The sequence below is a fragment of the Macrotis lagotis genome, chromosome 5, assembly GCF_037893015.1.
Source record: "Macrotis lagotis isolate mMagLag1 chromosome 5, bilby.v1.9.chrom.fasta, whole genome shotgun sequence".
In the NCBI taxonomy this organism is placed as follows: Eukaryota; Metazoa; Chordata; class Mammalia; order Peramelemorphia; family Peramelidae; genus Macrotis; species Macrotis lagotis.
The window spans coordinates 228,854,759-228,880,155 of NC_133662.1; the positions used below are offsets into that span (position 1 = coordinate 228,854,759).

At 39.0% G+C, this 25,397-nt stretch overlaps 1 protein-coding gene across 1 annotated transcript; it reads right to left on the reverse strand.

The window, feature by feature from the left end:
• On the reverse strand, positions 1-25,222 carry GOLPH3L (golgi phosphoprotein 3 like). The gene is made up of 5 exons (XM_074188740.1): positions 25,063-25,222; positions 21,468-21,659; positions 3,340-3,471; positions 2,570-2,684; positions 1-478 (listed from the first exon to the last, which is right to left on the reverse strand). The coding sequence occupies exons 2-5, from the start codon at positions 21,651-21,653 to the stop codon at positions 51-53; spliced, it is 861 nt and encodes a 286-aa protein (XP_074044841.1). The 5' UTR covers positions 21,654-21,659; positions 25,063-25,222; the 3' UTR covers positions 1-50.
• Between the last annotated feature and the right edge of the window lie 175 nt (positions 25,223-25,397).

A 25,397-nucleotide genomic window follows, 5' to 3' on the forward strand; every position in this document is an offset into this window, starting at 1 on the left:
TTCCGGTGGTCAGCAGCAGCAGAGGGAAAGGAGGAACCCACCTGCTGGCTTTAGGATTTATTGAAGGCTGCCAACACGGCCCAGATCATCTCCGTGGCACTTTGCTTTGTTCCTTCTACCTCTGGGTCAAGCTCTACCAGGTCCTTAGCTCGATTCATGGCTATGTCATATCTGTCATCTGCCAGGGTGGAGAAGACACTCTCTAGCACGTCTGAGGAATGAGCCAGCACCAGGAGTGCCAGGGTTCTACGGTCCATGCGCTGGGGGTCATTCACCCACCGCTCTAGAACACTCTCCTGAAGCTTTCGGACTAGCCGCTGTTTCTCGGTTATGTTGGTCACTGGGTGGGTAGTCATGTCAAACAGCAGGAAGTTTTGTTTTTCAGTGGTCAGAATACCCTTCTCCACCAGATTTTTGGCAATCCGCTCTCGAACATTCCTCAGTTGGTATTGAAGCTTAAAGGGATTCCATGTTTCACCTGTGATGATAGATGAATGATACAATACACCGAGAAAAACAAAAAGCAAAAAAAATTAATTTTCTGATTTACAGGAGCATAGATTAAATCTAGTACATTTCAGGCAAATTTTGTGGAGCACTACCCTCTAGTCCACAGCTTCACGAAACATTCGGGGAATGACTCTTCCATAGTTCAACCCTGAACATGCATGACAAAATCTTGTGAAAAGGGAGAGGAAAGTATTGGTGAGGATGGGGGAAGGAGGCTAAGATGGAGCTTTTGGATTTTTCCTCTGACCTTGGATGATAGATAAGAGTCTACAAATTCTAGTAGAGAAGTGTTAAGAACAAAAGCTTTTCAGTGATAGAAAGAATTCAACTATGAGACCCCTCCCCTACCCAGTACATGTTTCTTTCACTTTCTTAAGACTTTTCCAAACTTTAAAACAAGTGAGCAGGAGTGGAGTGATGGGCAGGAGTTGGAAGAATGAAGAAAAAGGGGGTGTGCACATTAATCTCCAGTAAGGACAATGTGAAGTATGGAAAAGCACACTTCATAGCCAAGTTGGGCCAGGAGGGACCTCTGTCTCAAGAAAAGCAAATTTGAAATTCAGTCAAGTTTCATGTTTATCACCAACAACTGCTTTTAGCTGTCAAAAGATCAATAAGGTGAAACTAAGACATGTTAATTTGGAAATACTTGTGGTCATCACATCCAGGTTAAGGAAAAGGAAGGAGTCTGTCCCTATCCCTCCCTTAATGACAGGGAAGAGATGAAATGGCTAATGGCCCAAGTCAGAGAAGCAGAAGGACTGAAGCACACTGCTGAAGGAGGTGAGGAGGGAAAATCTCGAAGCTACTTGGGCTGCTATTGCTGGGGATTGGGAGAAAGATAAAGAGACACATGTAAGACTGTGGCACCAGCCCCCAGGCAGGTGGCCCTGTTGGTCTGGGGCACCTCGGCTAGAGGTTTCCAGCCTTTTTCAAGTTCTGTATTCATTGACTTTATGAACTCCCTATTCATCATGAAGAAAAATAAATTCTTCAATTTACCACGAATAAGCACAAAGGAAATAAAACATTAATTTCTATAGGATGATATGGTATTTGTCAAATATTTATCATAACCTCCTGGTCAAACTTATATCGCTTAGTATGCTTATTCTAGACTGGAAACTCCCACAATAAGAAAATACTTGTCCTAGGCTTCTGAGTTTAAAATAACAGCAACATTACTCATACACAGCAATAAAGGTGACTGGGGTAACTTTGGCTGCCTTCTAGCTGCTATCAATTACTCTAAGTGTTTTGATTATTTTAGATTCAGATTGCCTAAGGTGCCTGGGTGGTGGCCACAGTCTATCATCTGTCTTTTTATCTCCATTTCAGTTCTATCTTGTGGACAACCCAGGACCCCTTGGGAAGCTATCAGATTGTTCTTTCTTGCCTCTCCCAACAAGGTTTCTCAGTCTTTACTGACTTTCCTATCCTCCCTGCCTGAGAAATAGGGAGTGTGTCTCCCAAGACTAAACACATCACACTATATCTTCCTGAAGTTGAGGATAAACTCTTACATTTGGGGTTTTATCATTCTCCAAAAGGCTGGTGTGACCCCTGTCATGACCTCCCCTGCAACCATCACCCTGCTATCCAAACTGTCTTAAAGACTTGAGAAGGCCTCAATAAAGCACCAGAAACAAGCAGAGAAGGGGAAACCAAGAGAGCCACAATTGGGTGGCCAGTATTGGCAGCTAGTTGGCACAGTGGATAGAGGGTTGCTTGGGGAAGTCATTTAACCTCTGGCTCTACTTGTTTCCTCATCTGTAAAACGAGAATAATAATGCCATTTATCTTGAGTGAGGAGCCAAGAGACAATATTTGTAAAGCACTTGGCACCGTTCTGTCATATAGGAGGTGCTATGTAATGTTAGCTATTATTATTTTAATATTAAGTTTATGCATTCAAAACCTAGTTATTATTCTCTTAGTAAATAAATAATCTGAATTTCTGCTTCTCTTTTCCTGGGAATGAGACAGGACTGTATCTTGGACACAACAGAGCACAGAGGAGAGACAGTTTGAATTTTTTTTTTTTTTTTTTTTTTTTTACCAGTGAGCAGCTCGATCCATGTCTGAACCGTTTCTGCCGGTTCTGTAGCCTTGATGTGCTTGAGAGTTTCATCCAGTAAGACATCACCAGTTGGACTATCTGACTTTAGCAACACCTTTTAGGGAAGAAGAGAAAAGGAACAAAGAGCATGTATTTATTCATTCAAAATATTCAACAAATAGCTATTAAGAAACTATTCATAATGTTATGTCAATGCTAGGATAGGAGATTACAGATCTTATACATCTCTGTCCTTGGGAGTTTACGATTGAAGGTCATATCAATGACCTAGATAAACAAAATGTCAAACTAAAATATGACGTATTACCAGACATTATAAGAAGAGTGCTTTCAAGGAAAATGGTGGATTCAGGGGCTAGGAGGGAGGGTGGGTTCAAAGAGAAGGCCAAGGTTTTGAGACTGTGTGAATGAGAGGATACACAGAAACAAAAAGGGAGAGATGATGAGAAATTTGGCTTCAGAGCTAAGAAGAGGTCCCTGGATTTGGTAATCCTTAGTGACCAATGAGACAAGTTCTTGTCCAGTTCAGTGGAGAGGAAGGAAAGAAACTGGACAGCAGCTGAGAAGGCAGCAAGGCCAAGCAAGCACCTGGCCGTTTCTCTCCCTCCCTAGGACCTCATTCCCAGCATGGGGGTGAGAAATGGGGCTTTGGAAGGTTCCTGAGAGGCAAGACCACACTCCTATTTCACCCAATTTTCCTTTACTAAAGAGGCTGTGTTGGGGGTGGGGAGGAAGGCATTACACATTACCTTTCTGTCAAGGAGTCTCTTCTTTCGTATGGTGGGGGGCTCCAGATGGATCCGACCTCGCATGGCCAATTCTATCAGGATGCCTCCTCGAAGCCCAGAAGAAATGCAGTCATTCCAGAAGGACGTATAACCCTAGGGAAAAGGAAGAGAGAAGACAGGGAGGAAAGAGTATTATGTGAGGCTCAGACTCATCACAGATATCTCTCCAGCTTCACGTTCGTGGAACATCCCAATACCCATCTAGATGCCTCAGTGGATAGAGTACTGGGCCTGGAAAAAGAAGACCTGAGTTCAAATCTGTCCTCAAACATTTTACTAGCTGTATGACCCTGGGGCAAATCAATTCACCCATATTTGCTTTAATTCACTGCAGGAAAAAATGGCAAACCACTCCAATACTTTGGTCAAGAAAATCCCATAGACAGCGTGGACCATAGGATCATGATGAGTCAGGCCCAACTGAAAAATGATTGAACAACAAAAAATGGTCTAATTTGGGAGGTGGTGGGTCTCCTTTCACTCAAGGTCTTCAAGCAAAGTCTAGATAACCAGATGAGTACTTGTTGGGCATGGGTGTGTTTGTATATGCTGGTTTTTATTCAAGTGTGAGCCAGACCAGATGATTTCTTAAAGATTTTATTTACTTTGAGTTTTACAATTTTTCCCCCTTAATCTTACTTTTCACCCCCCCACAAGGCAAATTTGCCAGTCTTTATATTGTTGGGGGGGGGGGTTTCTGGGTTTTTTTTTTTTGCAAGGCAAATGGGGTTAAGTGGCTTGCCCAAGGCCCCATGGGTAGGTAATTATTAAGTATCTGAGACCGGATTTGAACCCAGGTACTCCTGACTCCGGGGCTGGTACTTTATCCACTGTGCCACCTAGCCACCCCCAGTCTTTACATTGTTTCCATGGTATACATAGATCCAAATTGAATTCAGATCATTTCTTAAGTACTTTCCAAAGTCTGTGATTCAATACTACCTAAAAAATTTAAGGTAAAGTTAAATTTATTTTATATTATTTTATTACATATTATTAAATTATATTTAAAATTTTAAGTTAAAGTTGTAGAAAGGACCTTTGAACTCCCTACAAACTATTCCTGTGGCATTCCAAAGTTTAGAGGAGAATATAGTTTAGTTAGGAAAGCAAACAACAAACTACTGAGTTCTCTGACTGTCCAACTGATGAACATTAAGTACCCTATGGTGTATTAGAGTGATGTGGGTAAGAGAGGCATTTACTTCTGTGCTTAAGGAATTTTTAATCTATTGAGATAAGCTATACAGGAGAAGAAACAAAGAGCTATCACAAGGCAATATGACTGATTGCTATATAAATGGTTATCAGCAATAATGCCTTAAGTACAAAGGCACTGATCCCTTTTTCTGAGGAGTGTTTCAGACAACTACATCTAGGTTTGGAGAAAAAAACTAGGGTGGGCATTTTTTTAAGAAACATTTTATTTATTTTGAATTTTACGATTTTTCCCCTAATCTTGCTTCTCTCTCCCCACCTCCCACAGAAGGCAGTCTGTTAGTGTTCACTTTGTTTCTGTGGTATACATTGATCTAAGTTGAATGTGATGAGAGAGGAATCATATCCTTATGGAAGAAACATATAGTTTGAGAGCAAAATTACATAAGAATTTAATATTGGGTTTTTTAAAATAGTTTTTGGTCTTTGTTCAAACTCTACGATTCTTTCTCTGAATACAGATGGTATTCTCCATTGCAGATACCCCAAAATTGTACCTGAATGTTGCACTGTTGGAATGAGCAAGTTAGGGTGGGCATTCTAAGCTAAGGGGACACTGTGAACAAAAGGGGAAAGGCAGGAAAAAACAAGGCATGTTCGAAGGGGGTGTTTTTAGGATGACAGTATTAGAGGTGGTGCACAGGTCAACACCAGATTGTAGGGGGTCATGGATATCAGATGAAGGATTTAAGGGTTTTTTCCCCCCCTTTTTTAAAATTTATTTAAGGCAATGGGGTTAAAGTGACTTGCCCAAGGTCACACAGCTAGGCAATTATTAAGGGTTGGATTTGAACTCAGGTCCTCCTGACTCCAGGACTGGTGCTCTATCCACTTCACCTCCTAACTGTTCCCCTGGGATTTTCATTTTACAGATAAGACAATCCCTGAAGTTTTTTGAGCAGGTGCATTTCAAGATCAAAATACTATTTTAAACTAATGTGCCTATCTCTGTAAGAGCAGAGGAATTTAGAAGTAGAAGAGATTATAGCTTCTGGAGTCTGCAAACCAGAATCTAACCTTGAACCATAGCCTTCAAAAGCAGTGTGATCCACAGCTTCAATTGTTTTCTGTGACAGTATACACTAGTTATCCTGATCCATCTATATGTATGTATTATATATATGTATATAATATACATATATATGTATATTATATACATATATAGGCTTATAGGAGGTGGATAAATACCTTTCCTTTTCCTTCAAGCCCTCCATTTCAGATCTTTTCTAACCCTAGTTCTTCTACCCAAGCTTCTAACACTCTCACCCAGAGCCTCAGTTAACAATGACAGGTCAGCAGAGCCTTTCTTTACAAACTCCACCTCACCTCCCCCAGCTTCCTGAGGTCTAACTTACTCACTTATCTGCCATGGTACCTCACCTGCTGAGCAGGGTAGGTGGCAACAGCTACATCCAGTCCTTTTATATAAACAATGAAACTCATTCATTTTATCTGCCAGTTCAGATTAAAGCATAACTTATTCCAGAACAACAAAGCCTGAAGAGGCAATAATCAGAAGGCTAGGTGGCCCCAAACATTTCAACTAGATATGTAAATACTTCAAATCCAAGGTAAGTATTTAGAAAAGATTCTTCCAGGGGTTTCTTCCTTCCAACTCACTACTCAGCTTTGGTTTTAGTTATGGTGAGGTCAAAGATTTCAACAGTGTAAATAAAGGAGCAACAGAAACCAGGATGTAATTACTGAACTTCCTTCAAAGTGTATTTTCCCACTTCAGCCTCACAAAACCTATAAAACCCTCAGAAAAATACCTTCCCTTAGGATTGTGCAGAAGCATGTGGAGACTAAAAATGACAAATAAGGAGAGGGGTGCAAGGGGGGAATAGGTAGGACTGAGGCTGTGGTACAGTTACTGCCTTCTCTGGTGATATCTCAGAACAAAAGAGAATACAGAATTTTGGATAAACAATATCTAGAAGTAAAGGAAGAGACATAATGGCTGGATCTCTGAAGGACTCTTCCTGGGATTCTCTTCTAAATGTCTATTACATCCCTACAATCCATGCACAAAAGCAGTCAGAAAGACCCTCTTGATAAAGGCCCCCTGCTTTCCAAGTCTGAGCAGTACCATCTGGCATGAGAGAAGCAAACTCTTCTTCATTGACTGGGCCAGCAAAACAGATCATAAAAGAGTAAAACTTGGAGCAAGAGAAGAAGGAATTCGATAGTCAGTTGACTGGACCTCAGAAAACTGGGGAAGGTGGGGTGGAGTTTGCAAAGGCTTCTGCTTACTTGTCAGTGTTAACTGGGGCTCTGCACAAGAGAGGAACTTGAACAGAGGAGTAAGGGTTAGAGAACATCTGAGACAGAAGGCTTGGAGAAAAAGGAGAGGAGGGTGCTTAAGGAAAGTTAAGACTTCCTATAAAACTGCATATCTAATAGATGGATCAGGATAACTGTCACAGGAAGCAACTGAAGTTGTGGCTCACACTGATTTTGGAGGGTATGATTCAAGGTAGGATTCTGGTTGGTAGGACTCCAGAAACTATAATCTCTCCTATTTGCAAATTCTTCTGCTCTTACAAAGATAAGCATATTAGTCTAAAATGGTGTTTTGATCTGAAACTTACCTGCTTAAAAAAATTTCAGGGACTGTCTTGTCTGTAAAACCAAATAACCTAAATAGGAATATTTTGGGGTATAATGTGACCAAGATGAAAAATATGAAGAGGGCCATATGGGAGGTCTGAAAGTTTCAATTACCCTTCACCTGAATATTCTTCTCATGAATTTCCACCCATCAATGTATAGCTAGTGCCCTTCCCTAAACTAAACTTCCTTGAAGACACACCTTAAAATAATTCCTGAAGGTCAAGGATTTAAAAGCTTCCTGGTTCAGGACAAACAGAATTAAGGATTGAAAAAAAATCTTCAAAGCACAAACTAAAAATAATCTTCTAAAATTTTGACTTTGAAAATTGCTTCAATTTCCACAGAAGGAGGAATCAACCCCCCCCCCCCCAAGATTTACAATAATTTTTTTAAAGTAACTAATTTTAATTCATAAAATTATGTCAAATAGCACTTTTAAAACTACGGTATTTTTCCTTAATTTGGTCAATTTGAGAGGCTGACAAATAAAAGCTTTTTGTCTACTATCTGATGCTTATCCAACTTATCCAGACCTGTAAAGTCAGAACTCATAGAAAGTCCTTCTGAAGCAGGGGAAAGATGAAGAGAATTGTGAATGTAGAAATTGGGTGGAGATGTAAATAGACTACCACCTACTCTTGAGATTTAAATTGACCAGAAGTAGAGAATTATGAATGTAACAAAACTCAATTTGTCATCTGCTCAAATTGGGTGGAGATCCCCATTACTATTGATTCACTGTTTAATATAAAATTTGTATCTTACCTTCTACCTAATTCTGGGTCCAGTACAGGGGAAGGGAGTTCACCTTTTGTCCTCTGGATGAGAGGCAAGACATAAAAACCTGGGCTGGACAGATCAGGGCTGCAATCTTCTCTGACCTGTTGGGCCAGTCATTGTTGATTGGCTGTTCTGTTCGTGTTCTCTCTCTCTCTCTCTCTCTCTCTCTCTCTGTATATATATATCCCTTCCTATATGTTTGTAACTTCTTTTAATATTTTTGTTTTTTTCCACCCTTGCTTTCCTGAGTCTGAATAATAATTCCTCATAGGTAGAACCAAACTCAAGTAGCCAGTGGCTACACTTCATTGATACTTGAGGATAAAGAATGTTGGTTTGATGAGATAATTAAGAAAATACTAATATTAGAAGTTGTTTGTGTTCACTGTGTTCACTATCATACCATTGGATTTGGTGGTTTGTAAATCCAGATTCAGAGCCAATACAACAGTGTTTATTAATTGAAGAAATGTTAGTGCCAACAAATGGTCCATAAAGACCAAGGTAAAGAGGTACAAGGATAAAAAGCATGTCAGGCAACCCAGTAGACAAACACTTAAAATTGTCAAGATAGGGAAGGGAAGAGAGCAGTTATAGCTTGGGAAAGAACTGAGAAGTGGAGGAGAAAGCAAAGAACTTGATTAGAGATTGTAAGGCTGAAGGAGAGGTGGAATTAACAATTGTGATCAGATGAGAATATTTCATAGTTCATCAACATAGAAGGGCAACATTTGTGCGTCATGACAAGATCAATGATCTTCTCTGTGTTTTGCTAAAGTTTATGGAGGAGTAGGTCATGGAAAATGTGGTAGCTACTAATGAACCAGGAATTGCCTTGTCTGGGCCTGCTTGGAAAGGAAGAACTTTCCTAGGCTTGTTCTACAGGTAAAAGGAGACCTGCAATCTTAAACGGAAGAGTATTCTAATCCTGGGGGCTGGGGTGAGGATGTATGTGTGAGTGAAAGTACAATCAGTGCTGGAAAGTATGGACAGACAGGCAGTCATCAAGGTGGATAAAGCCTGTTGAGTACAAGATAATGGAAAGGAGAAATAGAAAGGTTTAAGAAAGCAAGTTTGTTATTTTCAGAGCAGGCATTCCAGAGAGCACAGCAGAAGGGGTGGGAAGCTTTAGAGTGAGACATGGAGGAGAGGAAAAAGAAGGGTTGAGGGAATAGGAAGGATGGAGTAGTCATTAGCGGATGGAAAACAGTTTGAACAATGTCAGCTCAGAGTTCAGATTCACTGGGATGGGGAGGATAGCTGGAGTAAGTTACATTCATCAGTGGGAAATCAGGTAGGTGAACAGGTATAGCTGGAAAGGGGGAGGGGAATTTCTCTGTCATGGATGTGGGTCCTTGAACCAAAGGTGAAGAGACTTGGGAGGAGAGATCATATAAAAAGGAACATCTGAGGCAGGATTCTATTCACAGTCCTACTGACCCTGGAGTCCAAAGCTCTCTCATCTCCCTTAGGGCATTTTTCATGAAATCCAGTCTTGACTTCCACTCATTTCTGCTAGTTGGGCCTCTAAGGGACAAACAAAACAATCCTTTCTCATGGGACAGTCTTTAAAGCACTGTAGCAACTTTGACTGCTGAAACTTGCCCAAGTTTCTCCATCCTAAAAACACCTCTCAATCTTACCATTCCTCAAGCTACTTAGACTATTTCCTCTCCCAGTTAAATTCCTTGAAAAAGCATATCTAGACTCATTGCCTTCTGTCACACTCTCTATTAGTAAATCTAGTTTTGATCATCTAATTGTCAAATCTGATGGCCTCTTTTCAACTGTTGTCCTTCTTGACTCTTCTATGGCACCCTCACCTCCTGGTTATGTCTGCCTCTCTGAATTTCCCTACCTTGACCACCATCTTATCCATTTAGGATTTTGATTGGAGATAGTTGAGGGCCCAAGAAGTATGGTAATAGCAGTACTCCACAAACCATCTTACCTAATTTGTACTTAAGTCTTCTCCTACCCCCAATTCATCAATGAGAGGAGTAATCACGGTGAAGATGGGACTCAGCTTCCTCATCACCACCAGCAATAACTTCTAACCAACTGCCACTGATAGAAAGATGGAAGCAGCACTGCTTCCATCTTAGTACCCTTATCTACTATCCTGGCAAACTGCCCCTGCAGCCACGACTACTGAAGATCAACACTGTTCTGGACACCAATATCAGAAAATTAAAGTAATTTTATTAGTGGAAATAACACTAAGTAAGAGGCATTACTTTTTGTTTTATTGGGACTCCCCCAATGTCTTCTTCCTCCATTAGAATGCAGGCACCTTGAGACCAAGGCCTGTTTTGCCTTTGTCTCCCTAGGGCTTAGGACAATGCTTTACACAAAGTAAGCACTTTATAAATGCTTTAATCATTAATTCAAGGATTCATTTTGATGACACGTTTCTATATGTCTTACTCCTCTGGCTCAGTCTCTTTTTGCTGTATAAATACCCACAATAGCCCCCTAATACTTTTGTATGGTAGAGGCTGCTCAAATTTTGAAGTCATGTGTGAAGATAGAAATACAATCACTTTAGGTCAGATTCTTCTCTAGTAAACAAAATATACAGGACTTCCATTATTGATCAGTTGTTTAATAGGTAAGCCATATGATTATTTTCAACTGGAGTGAGCCTAGGATGCTGCTGCTTTTGAAATTTTGAGCCTGTGTGTCATTAAATAAAAGTGATGAGCACATGCCATCACTAGAGCATGGATGATAAAACGAATCAGGATACTCTCCCTCAAGGAATTTACAATTAAACAATTAAGACATAACCAGAGAATAATTTTGTTGCTGTTGAGTCATTTTGGTTGTATCTCCATTTTCTTGGCAGAGACATTGAAGTTGTTAGCTATTTCCTTTTCTAGCTCATTTTACAGAGGCAAACTGGATGAAATGACCTGAGTAGGGTCATACAATTAGTAAATATCTGAACCTGGATTTGAATTCAGGTCCTCTGCACCTGAATTCATTGCACCACCCAACTGGCCCTCAGAGAGTAATATAAGTATCTAAATAAGCTCAAAATTGTGTGGCTACAGACTTGAGTCATGGACATTTAGCGAATAGAAAAATCAACATATACTGAAGAAGCTGAAGGTTTCAAGAAGGTGCTGAAACTTGAATTGGACCTCAAAAGAAGTGTAGAATTTTTCTGAGGGAGAAAAGAAGAAAGGAAATCCAGGCAGGGGCAGAAGAAGCATGAACAAAAAGTTGCAAATTAAACATGTTTTCTGTGAATATAAAACTGAATTAAAAGGTTCATACATAGTCCTGTAAGATGAAAGTAGACAGCTGGAAGACACCTGATGGAAGTCTTTGAATGGTTTTTTCATAAATATCTTATTTGATCCTTACAATCACTTTGGAATACTATTATCCTCATTTTACAGTTGAGGAAACTGAGGCAGATGATGGTTTTAAGTGATTTGCCCAGGATCACAACAGCTGAATCTGAACTCAGATCTTCTTGTCTCCAAGTCCAACATTCCATCTACTATACATGATTAGTGATAATAGATATGGAAGAGAAAGATCCACACTAGACTACTGCTAATGAGAAAGGAACAATCTAGGGATAACTAAACAAAAAGCTTAAGATCTTAGTTTAGTGTTCTTCCTAACTACTGAGTTTTTGTTGACTCTTCATTTTGTTCACCTTCCTACTTTACAGGTAACCAAGGCTGGATAAGAGTAGATACAAGGAATAGCCTTCAAGGAAGCCAATAATATAATAACCATTTTAACTTGTCTTCCTTTCTAGACAATGCAATTCACCAACTCAATAGCCTCTATATGCAAAGCACTATGAGAAATGGCAAGGGTACAAAGATGAAAGAAGTCACTTCCCTTAAAGAGTAGTTTAATGATTAAAAACTGCATTCTGTGTAGGCATAAGCAACAAACTCTAAGATCTTTCCATTTCCCATGGGATAGAATTCATTACTATAGGGGCCACTCAGAAAAGGAAAATTCCATTTAACAGTAACTTAGAGTAACTTTGTCCAGATCCCCTAAAGGTTAAGGGATTTGCCTGGGGTCACAAAGTAAGCAGGTGTAAGACATAGGATGGGAAACCTAGGGCTTTTTGAGTCCTGAGCTCTCTGTTTACTATACCATAAATGCCTATCCTTGAGAAAATTCTATAATTTTGTATAATTCTATAAAAAATCTATAACCTACTTTCTCTCTTGTCACTAAAAAGTTATGATACCTTGGATGATCTATTAACATTCACCATATCTTTATATTATATATATATATATATATATATATATATATATATATATATATATATATATATACATATACACATATATATTAGGCTTTTTTTGCAAGGCAAATGGAGTTAAGTGGCTTGCCCAAGGCCACACAGCTAGGTCATTATTAAGTGTCTGAGACCAGATTTGAACCCAGGTACTTCTGACTCCAGGGCTGGTGCTTTATCCACTGCACCACCTAGCCACCCCAACATTCACCATATCTTAGTTTGCCAATAAAATACAGTTTTTAGAAGAGAGACGTAACAATATTTTGCATTACTGTGTATGCAATAACCTATATTAAATTGCCCACCAATTTGGGGAGAAGAAATGGAAAAGAGGAAGGAGAATTTGGAACTGAAAATTTTAAAAAATGAATGTTAAAAATTATTTTACATGCAATTGCAAATAAAATATTTTTAAAATCTGATTTAATTAAAGGAAAAACATATTTGCAGAGATTCCTTCTGTTCCCCTTTTATGCTCTGCTAATAATATGGGCTGAAGGAAAGATAACTGAAGTGCATTTTTTCTTTTCTTTCTTTCTTTTTTTGAACTTTCTAAAATGATTTTTTGGGTATTTTTCCAATTACATTAGGTTTTTTTTTTTAGATTTTTCAAGGCAATGGGGTTAAGTGGCTTGCCCAAGGCCACACAACTAGGTAATTATTAAGTGTCTGAGGTCAGATTTGAACCCAGGTACTCCTGACTCCAAGGCCGGTGCTCTATTCACTGTGCCACCTAGCCACCCCTACATTAGTTTTCAACATTCATTTTTATAAGATTTTGAGTTCCACATTTTTCTTCCTCTCTCCCTATGACAACAAGTAATCAGATATAGGTTATACATGCACAATGATGTTGAACATATTTAGCTATTAGTCAAAGCTGTAAAAAAAGAATAAGGACAAAAGGTAAAAAAACATGAGAGAAAAAAAACAAATTTTAAAAAGTGCAAATAGTATGTTTTGGTTTGCATTCAGACCCTACAATTCTTTCTCTGGTATGGATGGTATTTTCTATTACAAGGCTTTTGGAATTGTCTTTGATCACTGAGAAGAGCTAAGTCTATCATAGTGGATTGTCACACAATGTTGCCGGTGCTGTGTGCAATATTCTCCTGATTCTGCTCACTTTATTCAGTCATCAGTTCATATAAGTCTTTCCAGTTTTTCCGAAATATGCCTGATAATGATTTTTTCAGGTTTCTGCAAGGCAATGGGGTTAAGTGGCTTGCCCAAGGCCACACAGCTAGGTAATTATTAAGTGAGGTCCTCCTGACTCCAGGGCTGGTGCTCTATCTATTGTGTCACTAGCCATCCCATGATCATGATTTCTTACAGAATCATGGTATTCCATCTCATGAATATACCACAACTTATTCAGTCACACCCCAAATGATGGATATCTCCTAAGTATCCAATTCATTGCCACTACAAAAAGAGCTGCTATAAATGTTTTTGCACATAAGGGTCTTTTCTTTTTTTGTGTGTGATCTTTTTTGTGTATCTGGGATACAGACCTAAAAATGGTATTGCTGGATCAAAGGGTATGCACAGCTTTATAACGCTCTGGATATAGTTCCAAATTCCTCTCCAGAATGGTTAGCTCCATTCATTAACTCCACCAACAGTATATTAGAGTCCCAGTTTCCTCATGTCTCCTCCAGCATTTATCATTTTCCTTTTCTGTCTTAGGTCACGTCCTCTTCTTTTTCAGTCTGAAAAGACTAGAATATCTAGGTCTCTTACAAGGCTTTAGGGGGTCAACTGTGTCATAAATGCTCTCTAATACTTCTAGTCCCTACTTTCACATTTCTCTTTTTTTTGCAAGGTAATGGGGTTAAGTGGCTTGCCCAAGGCCACACAGCTAGGTAATTATTAAGTGTCTGAGGCCGGATTTGAACTCATGTACTTCTGACTCCAGGGACAGTGCTCTATCCACTGCGCCACCTAGCTTCCCCTACTTTCACATTTCTTGTGATTGGTGGGGCAGAAGTAGGAAAAGCATAACCTCATTCTAAGGCATTCCCTTTCATCTTTTACAGTTCTACTTGGTAGACCTTTTTTTCTTTTTTAATTTGGAAAATGCTTCTAACCTCTAAGGAGGTCTCAGTTCTGTCTTCTGGATCCAGAAAATTAAGACAATTCTTTCCTCAGATTACAGAAGTTCAAACATTTGGAAATAGTGATCCATTTGAATGCATAGTTCTTACCATGTCATTCCCTTCTCAATAAACTCCATTGGCTCCTTATGTCTAGGACCAAACACTGACTTCTTTGTTTGGCATTTAAAACCCTTTCCAATTTGACTCCAAGTTACCTTTCTCAGCTTACTGTGCATTATTATCTCTTCCCAAACTCTATGACCCACTGCTCTTCCTCAAACTCATTTCACCCATCTCTGCAAAAGCTAATCCTCAGATATGAGATGAATCCCTTTCTCTCCCTGATGCCTTTCTAAAAAGTTCAAGTCAAGTGCCAGCAGCATCCCCCCACACCCAAAATACCTTGTTATCTATTTTTATAAACTTAGATATTTTTTCTGATAAAAAATTTTTTTCTGTTCCCTGAGAACAGAAATTTTTTCATTTTAGTTTTTAAGTTCCCAGGACCTAGCGGAATGTCTTCTTCATTTGTTTCAAACTCTTCATGAGCTCATTTAGAGCTTTCTTGTTAGAAATACTGGTATGGTTGGCCATTTCCTTCTCCAGCTTATTTCACAGATGAGAAAACTCAGGCAAACAGGATTAAAGGGTTTTAAGTGAGTTTCCCAGGGTCACACAGCTAGAAGTATCTGAGGTCAAATCTGAACTCAGGGAAAACAAGTCTTCCTGTCTCCAAGTCAGCACTCTACAACTGTATCACCAAATGTTAATGTTTGTTGACTGCCTGAAGGTAGCTCATTTGTCCCCCCACCAAACTTCTCTTTTCTATACTAAATATTACTAGTTCTTACCATCTTGATCACCCTACTCTGCATGCCCTCAAAATACAAAGCATCTTTTTTTAAAATGTGGCACTCAGAACAAAAGGCAATATTCTCATGATTCTGCTCCCGATAGTAGAACTATCTTCAGACATTACTTTAGATAGTAACTTCATCAGTTTCCAAATTTTGACTTTAGTTTCATCTTAAGATCTGATGCTGCAAGGAGCCATTCAAATTGTTTTGAGTAAAAGGGTCTTTTTAATGTCAAACAATTTCTCAAAGTCCCTCACAAAAGTAGTTGAACTAGGAATATCCAGTGATTAAGTAAATAGAAAGTGATGAGAATTTAATATGAATCTAGTCACAATTCCAAGAAAAATAGCAAAGTACATGGAATGGATTAGCGAGCAGATCCTGGCAAGGATAGAAGACCTGACCCAATACCTCCTGGGATGTGCTAAGTGTGGAAGTCTGAGAAAATCAATGCTCCTGGTACCTCTCTAAGACTAGAAATTGCAGAGTAGTGATTGAGCTGCTTTTACAGAGGGGGTTTCCCCATAGACATTCTTTAAGTCAATGAAATCAGAGGTCCAGATCAAAATTTAAAAAAAGGGGGGGGATTTTCGATCTGAAAAATAGTAAAACATATTTGATGTTATTTATTCAGTCGCCAGTTTTCTTACTTACTATATTAAGCCATGGTATCAATTTTGTTGGAGCAAAATAATGTTTAAAAATGCTGGAAAGGGGGGTGGCTAGGTGGCACAGTGGACAGAGCACCAGCCCTGGAGTCAGGAGTACCTGAGTTCAAATCTAACCTCAGACACTTAATAATTACCTAGATGTATGACCTTGGGCAAACAATTAACTCCATTTGCCTTGCCAAAAAAAAACTCAAACCTAAAAAAAATGCTGGGAAGTAATCCATAGTCATATGAAAAATTGCTCTAAATCACTACTTATTAGAGAAATGCAAATTAAAACAGAGGTACCACCTCAATTGCCATATTTAAAAAAGAGAAACTTTGTATTGAGGGCATGCAGAGTAGGGTGATCAAGATGGTAAGAACTAATAATATTTAGTGTAGAAAAGAGAAGTTTTTTTGGGGGACAAATGAGCTACCTTCAGATAGTCAACAAACATTTAGCATTTGGTGATATAGCTGAGTGTTGCCTTGGAGACAGGAAGATTTGTTTTCCTTGAAAGGACAATGGTCAATGTTGGAAGGGATGTGGGAAACCTGGGACACTAATACATTGTTGGTAGAGCTGTGAACTCATCCAGCCTTTCTGGAGAGCAATTTGGAATTATGACCAAAGGACAAAAAAATGTGCATACCCTTTGATCCAGCAATACCACTACTGGGTCTATACCCTGAAGAGATTATGAAAAAAAGGTAAAAACATCGCTTGTACGAAAATATTCATAGCAGTCCTGTTTGTGGTGGCAAAAAATTGGAAATTAAGTGAATGTCCTTCAATTGGGGAATGGCTCAACAAGCTGTGGTATATGTATGTCATGGAACACTGTTGTTCTATTAGAAACTAAGAGGGATGGGAATTCGGGGAAGCCTGGAAGTATTTGCATGAACTGATGCTGATCGAGATGAGCAGAACCAGAAGAACATTGCACATCCTAACAGCAACATGGGGGTGATGATCAACCTTAATGGACTTGCTCATTCCATCAGTGCAACAATTAGGCACAATTTTGGGTATCTGTGATGGAGAATACCATCTGTATCCAGAGAAAGAATTGTGCAGTTTGAACAAAGACCAAAAGACTGTTACCTTTAAGAAAAAAAAATTAGCTTACTATGTAATTTTGACATCTCTTCTATTTTATTTTTTTCTTCTTCTTAAGGATATGATTTCTCTCTCAACACATTCAATTTAGATCAATGTATACCATAGAAACAATGTAAAGGCTAACAGACTGCCTTCTGTGGGGTGTATGTGGGGGGGAGGAAGCAAGATTAGGGGAAAATTATAAAATTCAAAATAAATAAAATCTTTCACTAAAAATTTTTTTTTTAATGCTGGGAAGCTGGGAATTAGAGCCACAGCAAACAGCCTAGGAAAAATGCTTCATGAAGCAGCTCTCTGTTGAAGGTTACTGTGGAGGATTTGCATCCTTATTGCTTAGTAAAACAAGATAAACTATTAGGTTACATATGAAGCTACCTCAGGGCACAGAATCCTTGGGAGTTCTACTCAAAAGAGTTAACAAGCCTGAACAGCTCCCTTGGCTTAGAAGAAGGGCAAAGATAGGTGACAGATGATGTCTTTAGAAGCATGTCATCTTTAGTAGTAAGGTGGCAAGAATAAAATGATCCTATACCAAATTCCTTGACTTTATGGTCACATCATCATTAGGGAAAAAGATGGAAAAACAAGCATTTATTAAGTGTCTGCTGGCACAATGTTGGCATTTATTAAGGGCCTGCTGGCACAATGCCAGGCATTGGTTTACAAATGTTATCTTATTTGCAAATGAGATAAAAAACTGTGAGGCAGGTGCTATTCTTTCCATTTTACAGAGGAGGTTAACTGAGGCAAATAGATATGAAATGACTTGCCCAGGGTTACAATGTTAGTGTCTGGGGCTAGATTTGAACTCAAGTCTTCTTGATTCCAGACCCAATGTTCTATGCTCTCAATTCCAGTGAAAAAATAAAGAGGATGAGCTTTTCCCCTCACTGTCAAAGTTAGATCTAGAAGAGATTTGGTCCTTTAAAGAAAGGACAGAGAAGTTTATTTGAACTATATTTATTCTACATATAAAATAAGACTTTAGCCTTTTGAGCTACCAGGCTAATACTCCTTTTGTTATATGTCACTTTTTAGAATTCCACAGATCATGCTAAACAACTTGACAAACAAGTCTCCTAAAATACATTTGTCACAAATAATAATAGTAATAGCCATTTTAATCTCCATAAGAAGTTATTACGATTATACTAAAATGTCCTTGAATATATAAGGATTAACAAAAGAAAACAAAGTTCAACTGTTTTAAAATATTAGTAAATTTAGATATAATAAAGAACCTAAGCTTTGGAGAGAGGTTATTTTTCATTCATTTTTCCAACAAGTTGTTTACATTATTGAAATAAGATTGCCTGAAAGATTTTTCTAAACTTCAGAATGAAATCAGACTTTTTAAGGTATAATGCTCTTACTAAGAGGTAAGAAAAGTTTGATCAAGTATAATGTCAAGGTTGGGAAACCATATACACAATTTTAAATACAATTTTTACTTACCCTGTCTGATTTCTTTTTTATATTTTTCAAAAGTGTATTTTTTCACTTCTAAAACACATTTTATTGATGTCTATTGTTTTTATATCACATTTATTTCTAAATATACATCACCCCAACCCACTAAGGTTAAAAATTTTAAAAACAAACAAACTCCAAACCAGTTCAATAAGAATGACAGGCTGACCATGTCCAATAGTTTGCATCACATTCCGTATTCATAGTTCTTAAGCTCATCAAAAACTTTTATCTTTATCTTTTTTTATGGGCAAAACTAGTCAAAATGATAAAGCATTAAATTAATTTTTAAAAAATATACTTATCTAGTCCTAATTGGAATTTGGTTTAAAAATTTTAATTAACATTTTTTCTAAAAATGCTTATTGTTTCCAGAACATAGAAATCTTTGAAAACCTGTGGCCATTACATTTCAGTGATTAAAGAGTTATATTAACATATGATACTTCCAATGAACAAAAAGAAATGAAACACAATGACTTGAATATAGTATGTGCTCATTATAGTAAAAAAATTACAAATCCAGATACTGTTAATTGCAAGAGGTTAAAAGAAGTTTCCTCCCAAATCATTACAAGAAAGTTTACATAATTCCAAGTAACTATATATCTAAAAAATATAAATTCTAATTATTTCATTTTCGGCAATAAAATCTCATGACTAAATATCAGTAATCTGATAAAAGATCAGTATTGAGAATTCTTAACAAAGGCAATATTGACAATTTACCTGAATCTTGTTTTCAACAGGAAATGGGTCGATTTTTACCTTGATCAAGTTGATGCTTAGGTTCAGTATTCTCATTTTATGACAACTAATATTTGACCGAGTTAATACTGAATTTTTCAAATGTGTTTTTCCATATTTGAACTTCCCAATGTATCATAAAGGAATTTATATGTATGTATGTGTATGTATGTGTGTGTGTGTGTGTGTGTATATATATATATATATATTTTTTTTTTAGGAATTTATATTTTCAAGGAAAGTTGTGGCATATCTCCTAAACTACAGATTTCCAAGAAAAGGGAAGATAGCTATAGGCTATCTTTCTGTGACATCTGGAATATAATACATCTGGGAGACAGCTAAGTGAATTAACCTCTTGAAGTGAGATCTTCCTTAAGGTCAATAATTATCTGGAAAAATTGTCTTCCAGACTTTTAAAATATACATCTCCATTTAATTTCTGCTGACTAAATAATATTGCTAAGCAGAGGTTCTGACCAGAGAAATATGGAAATCATTAGTAACATTATCTCAAAGGTAAGTCTGTTGAGATACAAAGTTTTTCATGGAAAGAAACAGTTTCATATTTATTCTGGTATGTGACTGGTAGGCAGCATGATGAAAACAACAGCTTAGTGACCCAGAATGGCTTGGATTCAAGGCCTGCTTTGGACACTTGATTGGGAGTGTAACCCTAGACAGCTCTCTTAACCCTTCAATGTTTCAGGAAACTCTCTAACTATAAATTAGGACAAGATGTCAATTTATAATTGTTAGAGGAAATTTTTTATATAAAAAATCATGGGCCTAACATTTATCTTTGTATGATTGATACCAAACAACCAGAGATCAAATATGATGTCTAACAAATCCTATCAAAAGCAAACAGCTGGTTTTGGCTAAAGTCCTTAAATGAGCTTCTTTCCAATTTTATCAAAATGATCTCATGCTTAAAAAGCTTCAACAGTCCCTCCTCTGCTCTCTACCACCCCCCCTTACTTTTAGGATAAAGTTTAAAGACCTAGCTAGACAGATAGCTGTCTTAGGACCATTAACATTTGCATTAAGTTGGTAATTTGGAAGACCAGTAGAAAAAAGTACAGATGTACTTCTACATTCTTATAAATGCTAACTTATACATTCAAAAGCCTAGGAAGGAAAGTAACTGGCAGTTCAAAATTGCTAAAGTTTAGGTATATTAGAATGCTTCTTCCCAAATGCTCTAATTCAAAAATGCCTATGAATTTTTCTCCTATTTCTTGTGCCACGAGTTAAATAAAAAAGCCTTCCCTATGAAAGCCAAACAGAACAATTCAAAAGGCAATGGCCATTTAACTAGCACCCACCCTGTTCAGAGCCCTGTGTAAACAGCAGAATTTGTTAGAGATTAGATGATCATTAAACAGGGAGAGGCTACAGTGCAGAGTAGACAGAAGACAGGATCATAATGGTGAGATGACAATTAACATCAATTAATTTGTATTGAATATTACTTTTGTAGTACAGATCCCTAATTCAACTTTCTTAGCTAACTGGAATGAAGAGGGAAAAGGAAGAGGTACTCAGGACCTTTTAATAAATAACTCTTTGATGAATTGCAATTAACAAACCTATAATTCTACCTAAGGTAAAGACTATACATTCCCACAGGGCATAGCATTCCCCACAAGTATTTTTATGTATGTCCTTTACACACGTACAGGACAATGATGTACTAGTAATAACAATTTTCTATGTAAAGAGGCCTGTAGCTTCACCTAAGAAATGGGAAGTAAAGAGAGTGTAATTATTATTACAAGGGCTTTTCCAATTTTTTTGTTTTGTTTTTTTTATAAGGCAAATGGGGTTAAGTGACTTGCCCAAGGTCACACAGCTAGGTAATTATTAAGTGTCTGAGGTCAAATTTGAACTCAGGTCTCTCCTGACTCCAAGGCCAGTGCTCTATACACTGTGCCATCTAGCTGCCCCTGGGTAGTTACTTTTGACTTTTTAGTAGTTGTTTCATCAGTTTGGAAACATTTTAGCTTTCCTCTTCCACAAAATCTAAGAAGTTTCTCAGTTAAACCAATAGTTTTCATGTTATACACCTCAGCCATCATTCCCAGAGGCAACTGGAGCCCTAAAATTGTGGAGCACAGAAGCCATTCTTTGCAAACTGCCCCCCCAAAAAACCCTAGGAGTTTTACTTCTCTTAAAACTTCTCAATATAAATATGACTAATATGTATCATACACATGGAGATGGATACCTGAATTCCATTACCTCCTTATCTTTCAGGCCCAGGAGCAACACCTCTTCCATAAGGTTGAGGCGAATATCCTTAGAGTCCCCGGAATCATCATTATCCAGACCTCTCTCTTGGTTGGAGTCTTCCTCACCTTCCAATTTTTTTTCAGAATTCTTGTCAACCTCAGCTCGCCGCCGGCCTCGGTGAGTCAAAGATGACATTCTCACCTGTTCCAGGGGAAGTGGAATAAGAACATATACATATATGTGGGTGTGTATTTACACTCAAAAATGTATATTTTTATTTATATATATATATATATATATAAATATATATATATATACACCCTCAATTGTCTCTCTCAATATAGCTCAAAACAAGAAATATTTAAAAATTTAAGTTGATAATTAGAGTGAAATTTATAACAATGAATTGGAAAATCCTATTTGCTTTTAAAAGGGCAATTACCTGACTACACATGTATAAACTTTATCAATCGTTTATCTTCTCAGTGATGAAGGAGAGGAAGGGAATATTTGGAAAGTAAAATTGTGAAAAACAAAGGTCAAAAACTGTTTTTATATGTAACTGGGGAAAATATTAAAATTAATTCAAAATAAATATACCCTTGTAAGAAAGGGGAGGTGCAATGAATCAGTTTCTTCATAAAACGAGTTAGATCAAACTATGAAACCTGTTGCTCAACTAGCTAATATTCTTATGATTAAAATGTCATCCTTCCTGTCTACTGCTCAAGAGTGAACTTTCCATGACCTAATGTAAAATATCCTCCCTGCTGCATTTACGAATTAAAAAGGATAGGCAGTTTGATTTTTTAACATAGTTCTTTTATTCATCTAATATACATCTCTTAAGACCACAGGCCAGCTAGATCCTGAGAAAGATCAAAAATTAAGAAACACTTGTCTTCAAGAAACTGACACTCTGAATAAGACATGGACTCAAATAACTATAACCCACAACATCAAATAAAAACATGTAAAGGTAATAAAAAGGATTCTATAAGCTTTATTTGGAGGAAAACTCCACTTTAGAATAATGGAAAAGGCTTTACAAAGGAGGTGATTGAGTCTTAAAAGATGGATAGGATTTCACCAGGCAGAGATGAAGAGATGGTCATTTAAGAAGGAAAACAGCATGAGATGTATTCCAGAGCTGGGCAAGTAGCAGTTTGGTGGCTATTTAGAATTCATGATGAGATGTAGTGTGAGATAAAGTTGAAAAGGTAGACTAGAACTAGATTGGGAATAGCCTCCTTTGAAAACCAGACTACAGGGTTTGAACTCCATTTCAAGACAGTTAGAACCTACTGAAGGTTTCTGATGTGTGAAGTTAAGTGACAGGTGATGTGAATTAGGAAAGTTAATCTGGCAAATGAACTGCAGAAGGAAAAGAAAGAATAGATGTCTCTATTCTTCCTGTCAGAAGACAGAAAGGCTATTATAACAGTCTGGGATAGAGGTGAGGAGGTCTGGCCTAAGATGACAACAGTGGGAATGGTCAGGAGGCAGCAGATTTAAGAATTTTTGTGATGGTACAAACTATCTTATTAGACATGGAAGATAAAGGTTGATGATGTTTGTCCTTCATTCTCAAAGATGACAATGACATCAGGGAAGTGATGCCATGCCAAGCAAGTGAGTTGGGTTCAAGTGAGGGAGAGCTGTGTTAAACCACTGGCTTCATTTTCTCCTCCTGATCCATCTGGGTTCAGTGGCCAGATACAGAATCAGAATGACTGAGGATATAGAAGACTTTGGGTTGTTAAACTCAGGTGTTTTCCAGGCCACGGTTTGACTGAGATAGTACCCATTCAATCATTAAGGTTAGGTAAGGAATGAGGCCAAAAATGACTTCAAAAAAAGAAGGAAAAAAAAATTGTTGGGAGGGTAAGATCCTCAGGGCACTCCAATGATTTAAGACAGGTGAGAAAGAAAGGAACTAGGATTTTCTTTTTTGCATAGTCCAAGGGGAAAAATATAATCAATGGCTGTTTGAATTTACTCTAAACCAATCAGGGCCCAAACACTGCCCATGTGGGCTTAGCCTGAGACTCATTTTTGGTCAATCAAGCAGAGCCAGAATGAGTCAAGGCCTATAAACCTCAAGAAATCACAAGTAGGAGAAGAAAAGGAGAAAGTGGAAGATAAAGGAGAAAAGAGTTAAAGAGGTGATGCCAAGGTTCTCATTTCTTGGAGGCTAGTCAATTCTTTTATTCCATGGCTAGAGAAGACTAAATGTTGGTTGGGCAACAAGGTTCTTGTGCACTGTGGTGAGTAGTGTGGTTAAACCAACCTGAGTCAGCTATCCCCTTGGCAAAATGCATGGTACTGTTGACAAGAGAAAGTGGCATGGGAATATGGACAGATTGGCATCTGTTGTGGGCACCGCCATCATCAGTCACCAGAGTCATTCTGAACTCCTTCCTCTCATTCACTGCTAATATTTAATCAACTGGATTCTAAATCCCTATCTAACATATCCATATACATCCCCTACTATGCACAGCCACCTTGACCTGACTTGGGACTTCAAACTGTTCTGGTAATACATATTCCATTTTCAATTCAAACTGCATTAGTAGTTTCCCCTTATATTTCATCATTCATCCAAGTCATCGTCCATGCCCAGACTGTGCCCTCTCCTCCCAGACACCTTCAAAGTTTGACTCTCTTGCCACCTCCTTCCATCAGACTTTTTTCTGACTTCACCAGTTGCTAGAGTTCACTCCTGCCTCAAATCATTTTGTACTATATTTGTGCACATGCTAAAGCTCTCCAAAAAAATATAAGGATCTGAAGACAGAACTGGTCCTTTCTTCCCTTTTTGGTCCTGTATTGCCAATGCTTATGTAAGAAGCAGGATCTTGGTTAATGTTTGTTGTTTGATAACTATAAATCCATTTCCGATACTGTACATCTCATGGAACATGATCTCCCGGTGATTCATCGGTGGCATTTCCTTCAAATGTGAAGGACAAGGGCACCATCGGGCTACATCAGGAAAAGAAGCAGACGTGTTAAGGAAAAGGGCAAAAGGATGGAGCCCGTCCAAAAGTAGGGAACCACTGCACGAGAAGTATTTCTTGAAATCAAAGCCAAAAACTTCACTAGGTAATGGGCCAGGGCTCAGGCTTCTAGGGTTCACTAGCCCCCCTTTCACAGATGGGCAACTGGAGACTCCAGGGGACGTCGGGTGGCCGGCCACGGTCCCGGCGACTAGGGCGGGCAGGTGCGGCCTTCCACACGGGTTCTCTCGGGGCCCCCCGCCAGCCTGGGCAGGTCGCGGGGCGCGGGCTCCCATCCCCAGGGCCAGCACCCCACCCCGGGCCTGTCCTTCCGGAAAGGGCAGCGGACGGACACCGCCAGGCCGGCTCCCGCCTGCGGGCTGCCTCCTCGGGAAATTTAAAATCAACATTTAGAATGGAAAACAAGAAGCCGTGAGGCGGAACCAGCAAGCCGCGTTTGTCCCGCAAGCCAGGTCCGAGTAGGCCCCGACGGAGGCAGGCCTGCCTGGCAGAGGGCCGGGAAACTTCAGGCCCCGCGCGATGGTGCCCCACGGAGGCTGGCGAGCCGGCTCGAGGGCGGGCGCCGGCCGCGGCGCACTCACCTGCGTGGCGGCGGCCGCTGGCGTGGCCCGGGCGGCCGCAGGCTCCCAGCCGCTGGACACCTGTTCAGCCTCCGGCGCTTGCGGCCGACAAACTTGTGCGGCGCCGAGCAAGCGGCAACTTTACTTCCTGGTCCTCCGCCGCGAACAAGGACTAACGCCGCGGCTTCCTCGGGATCGCTAGGCAACCTAGCTTGGTGCTCTCGCTCGGACCAATCAGGGGCGGCCAGGGCGGAGCTCCAGCCAATGGGCGGCGGCGAGGAGGGGCCTCCCCCGCTATTGTGTTGCGGTCCAGACAAACCCCACGGAGAGGGGGCGGGCCGGGGCTCGGGCTGACA

Coding starts and splice junctions, on each gene's coding strand:
- GOLPH3L (XM_074188740.1), bottom strand. CDS start 21,653: ATGTCATCTTTGACTCACCGAGGCCGGCGGCGAGCTGAGGTTGACAAG. Junction 3,472..21,467: donor TGGGCCTGAAAGATAAGGAG/GTAATGGAATTC, acceptor CCTTTTCCCTAG/GGTTATACGTCCTTCTGGAA. Junction 479..2,569: donor ATGGATCGAGCTGCTCACTG/GTAAAAAAAAAA, acceptor CTATCATCACAG/GTGAAACATGGAATCCCTTT.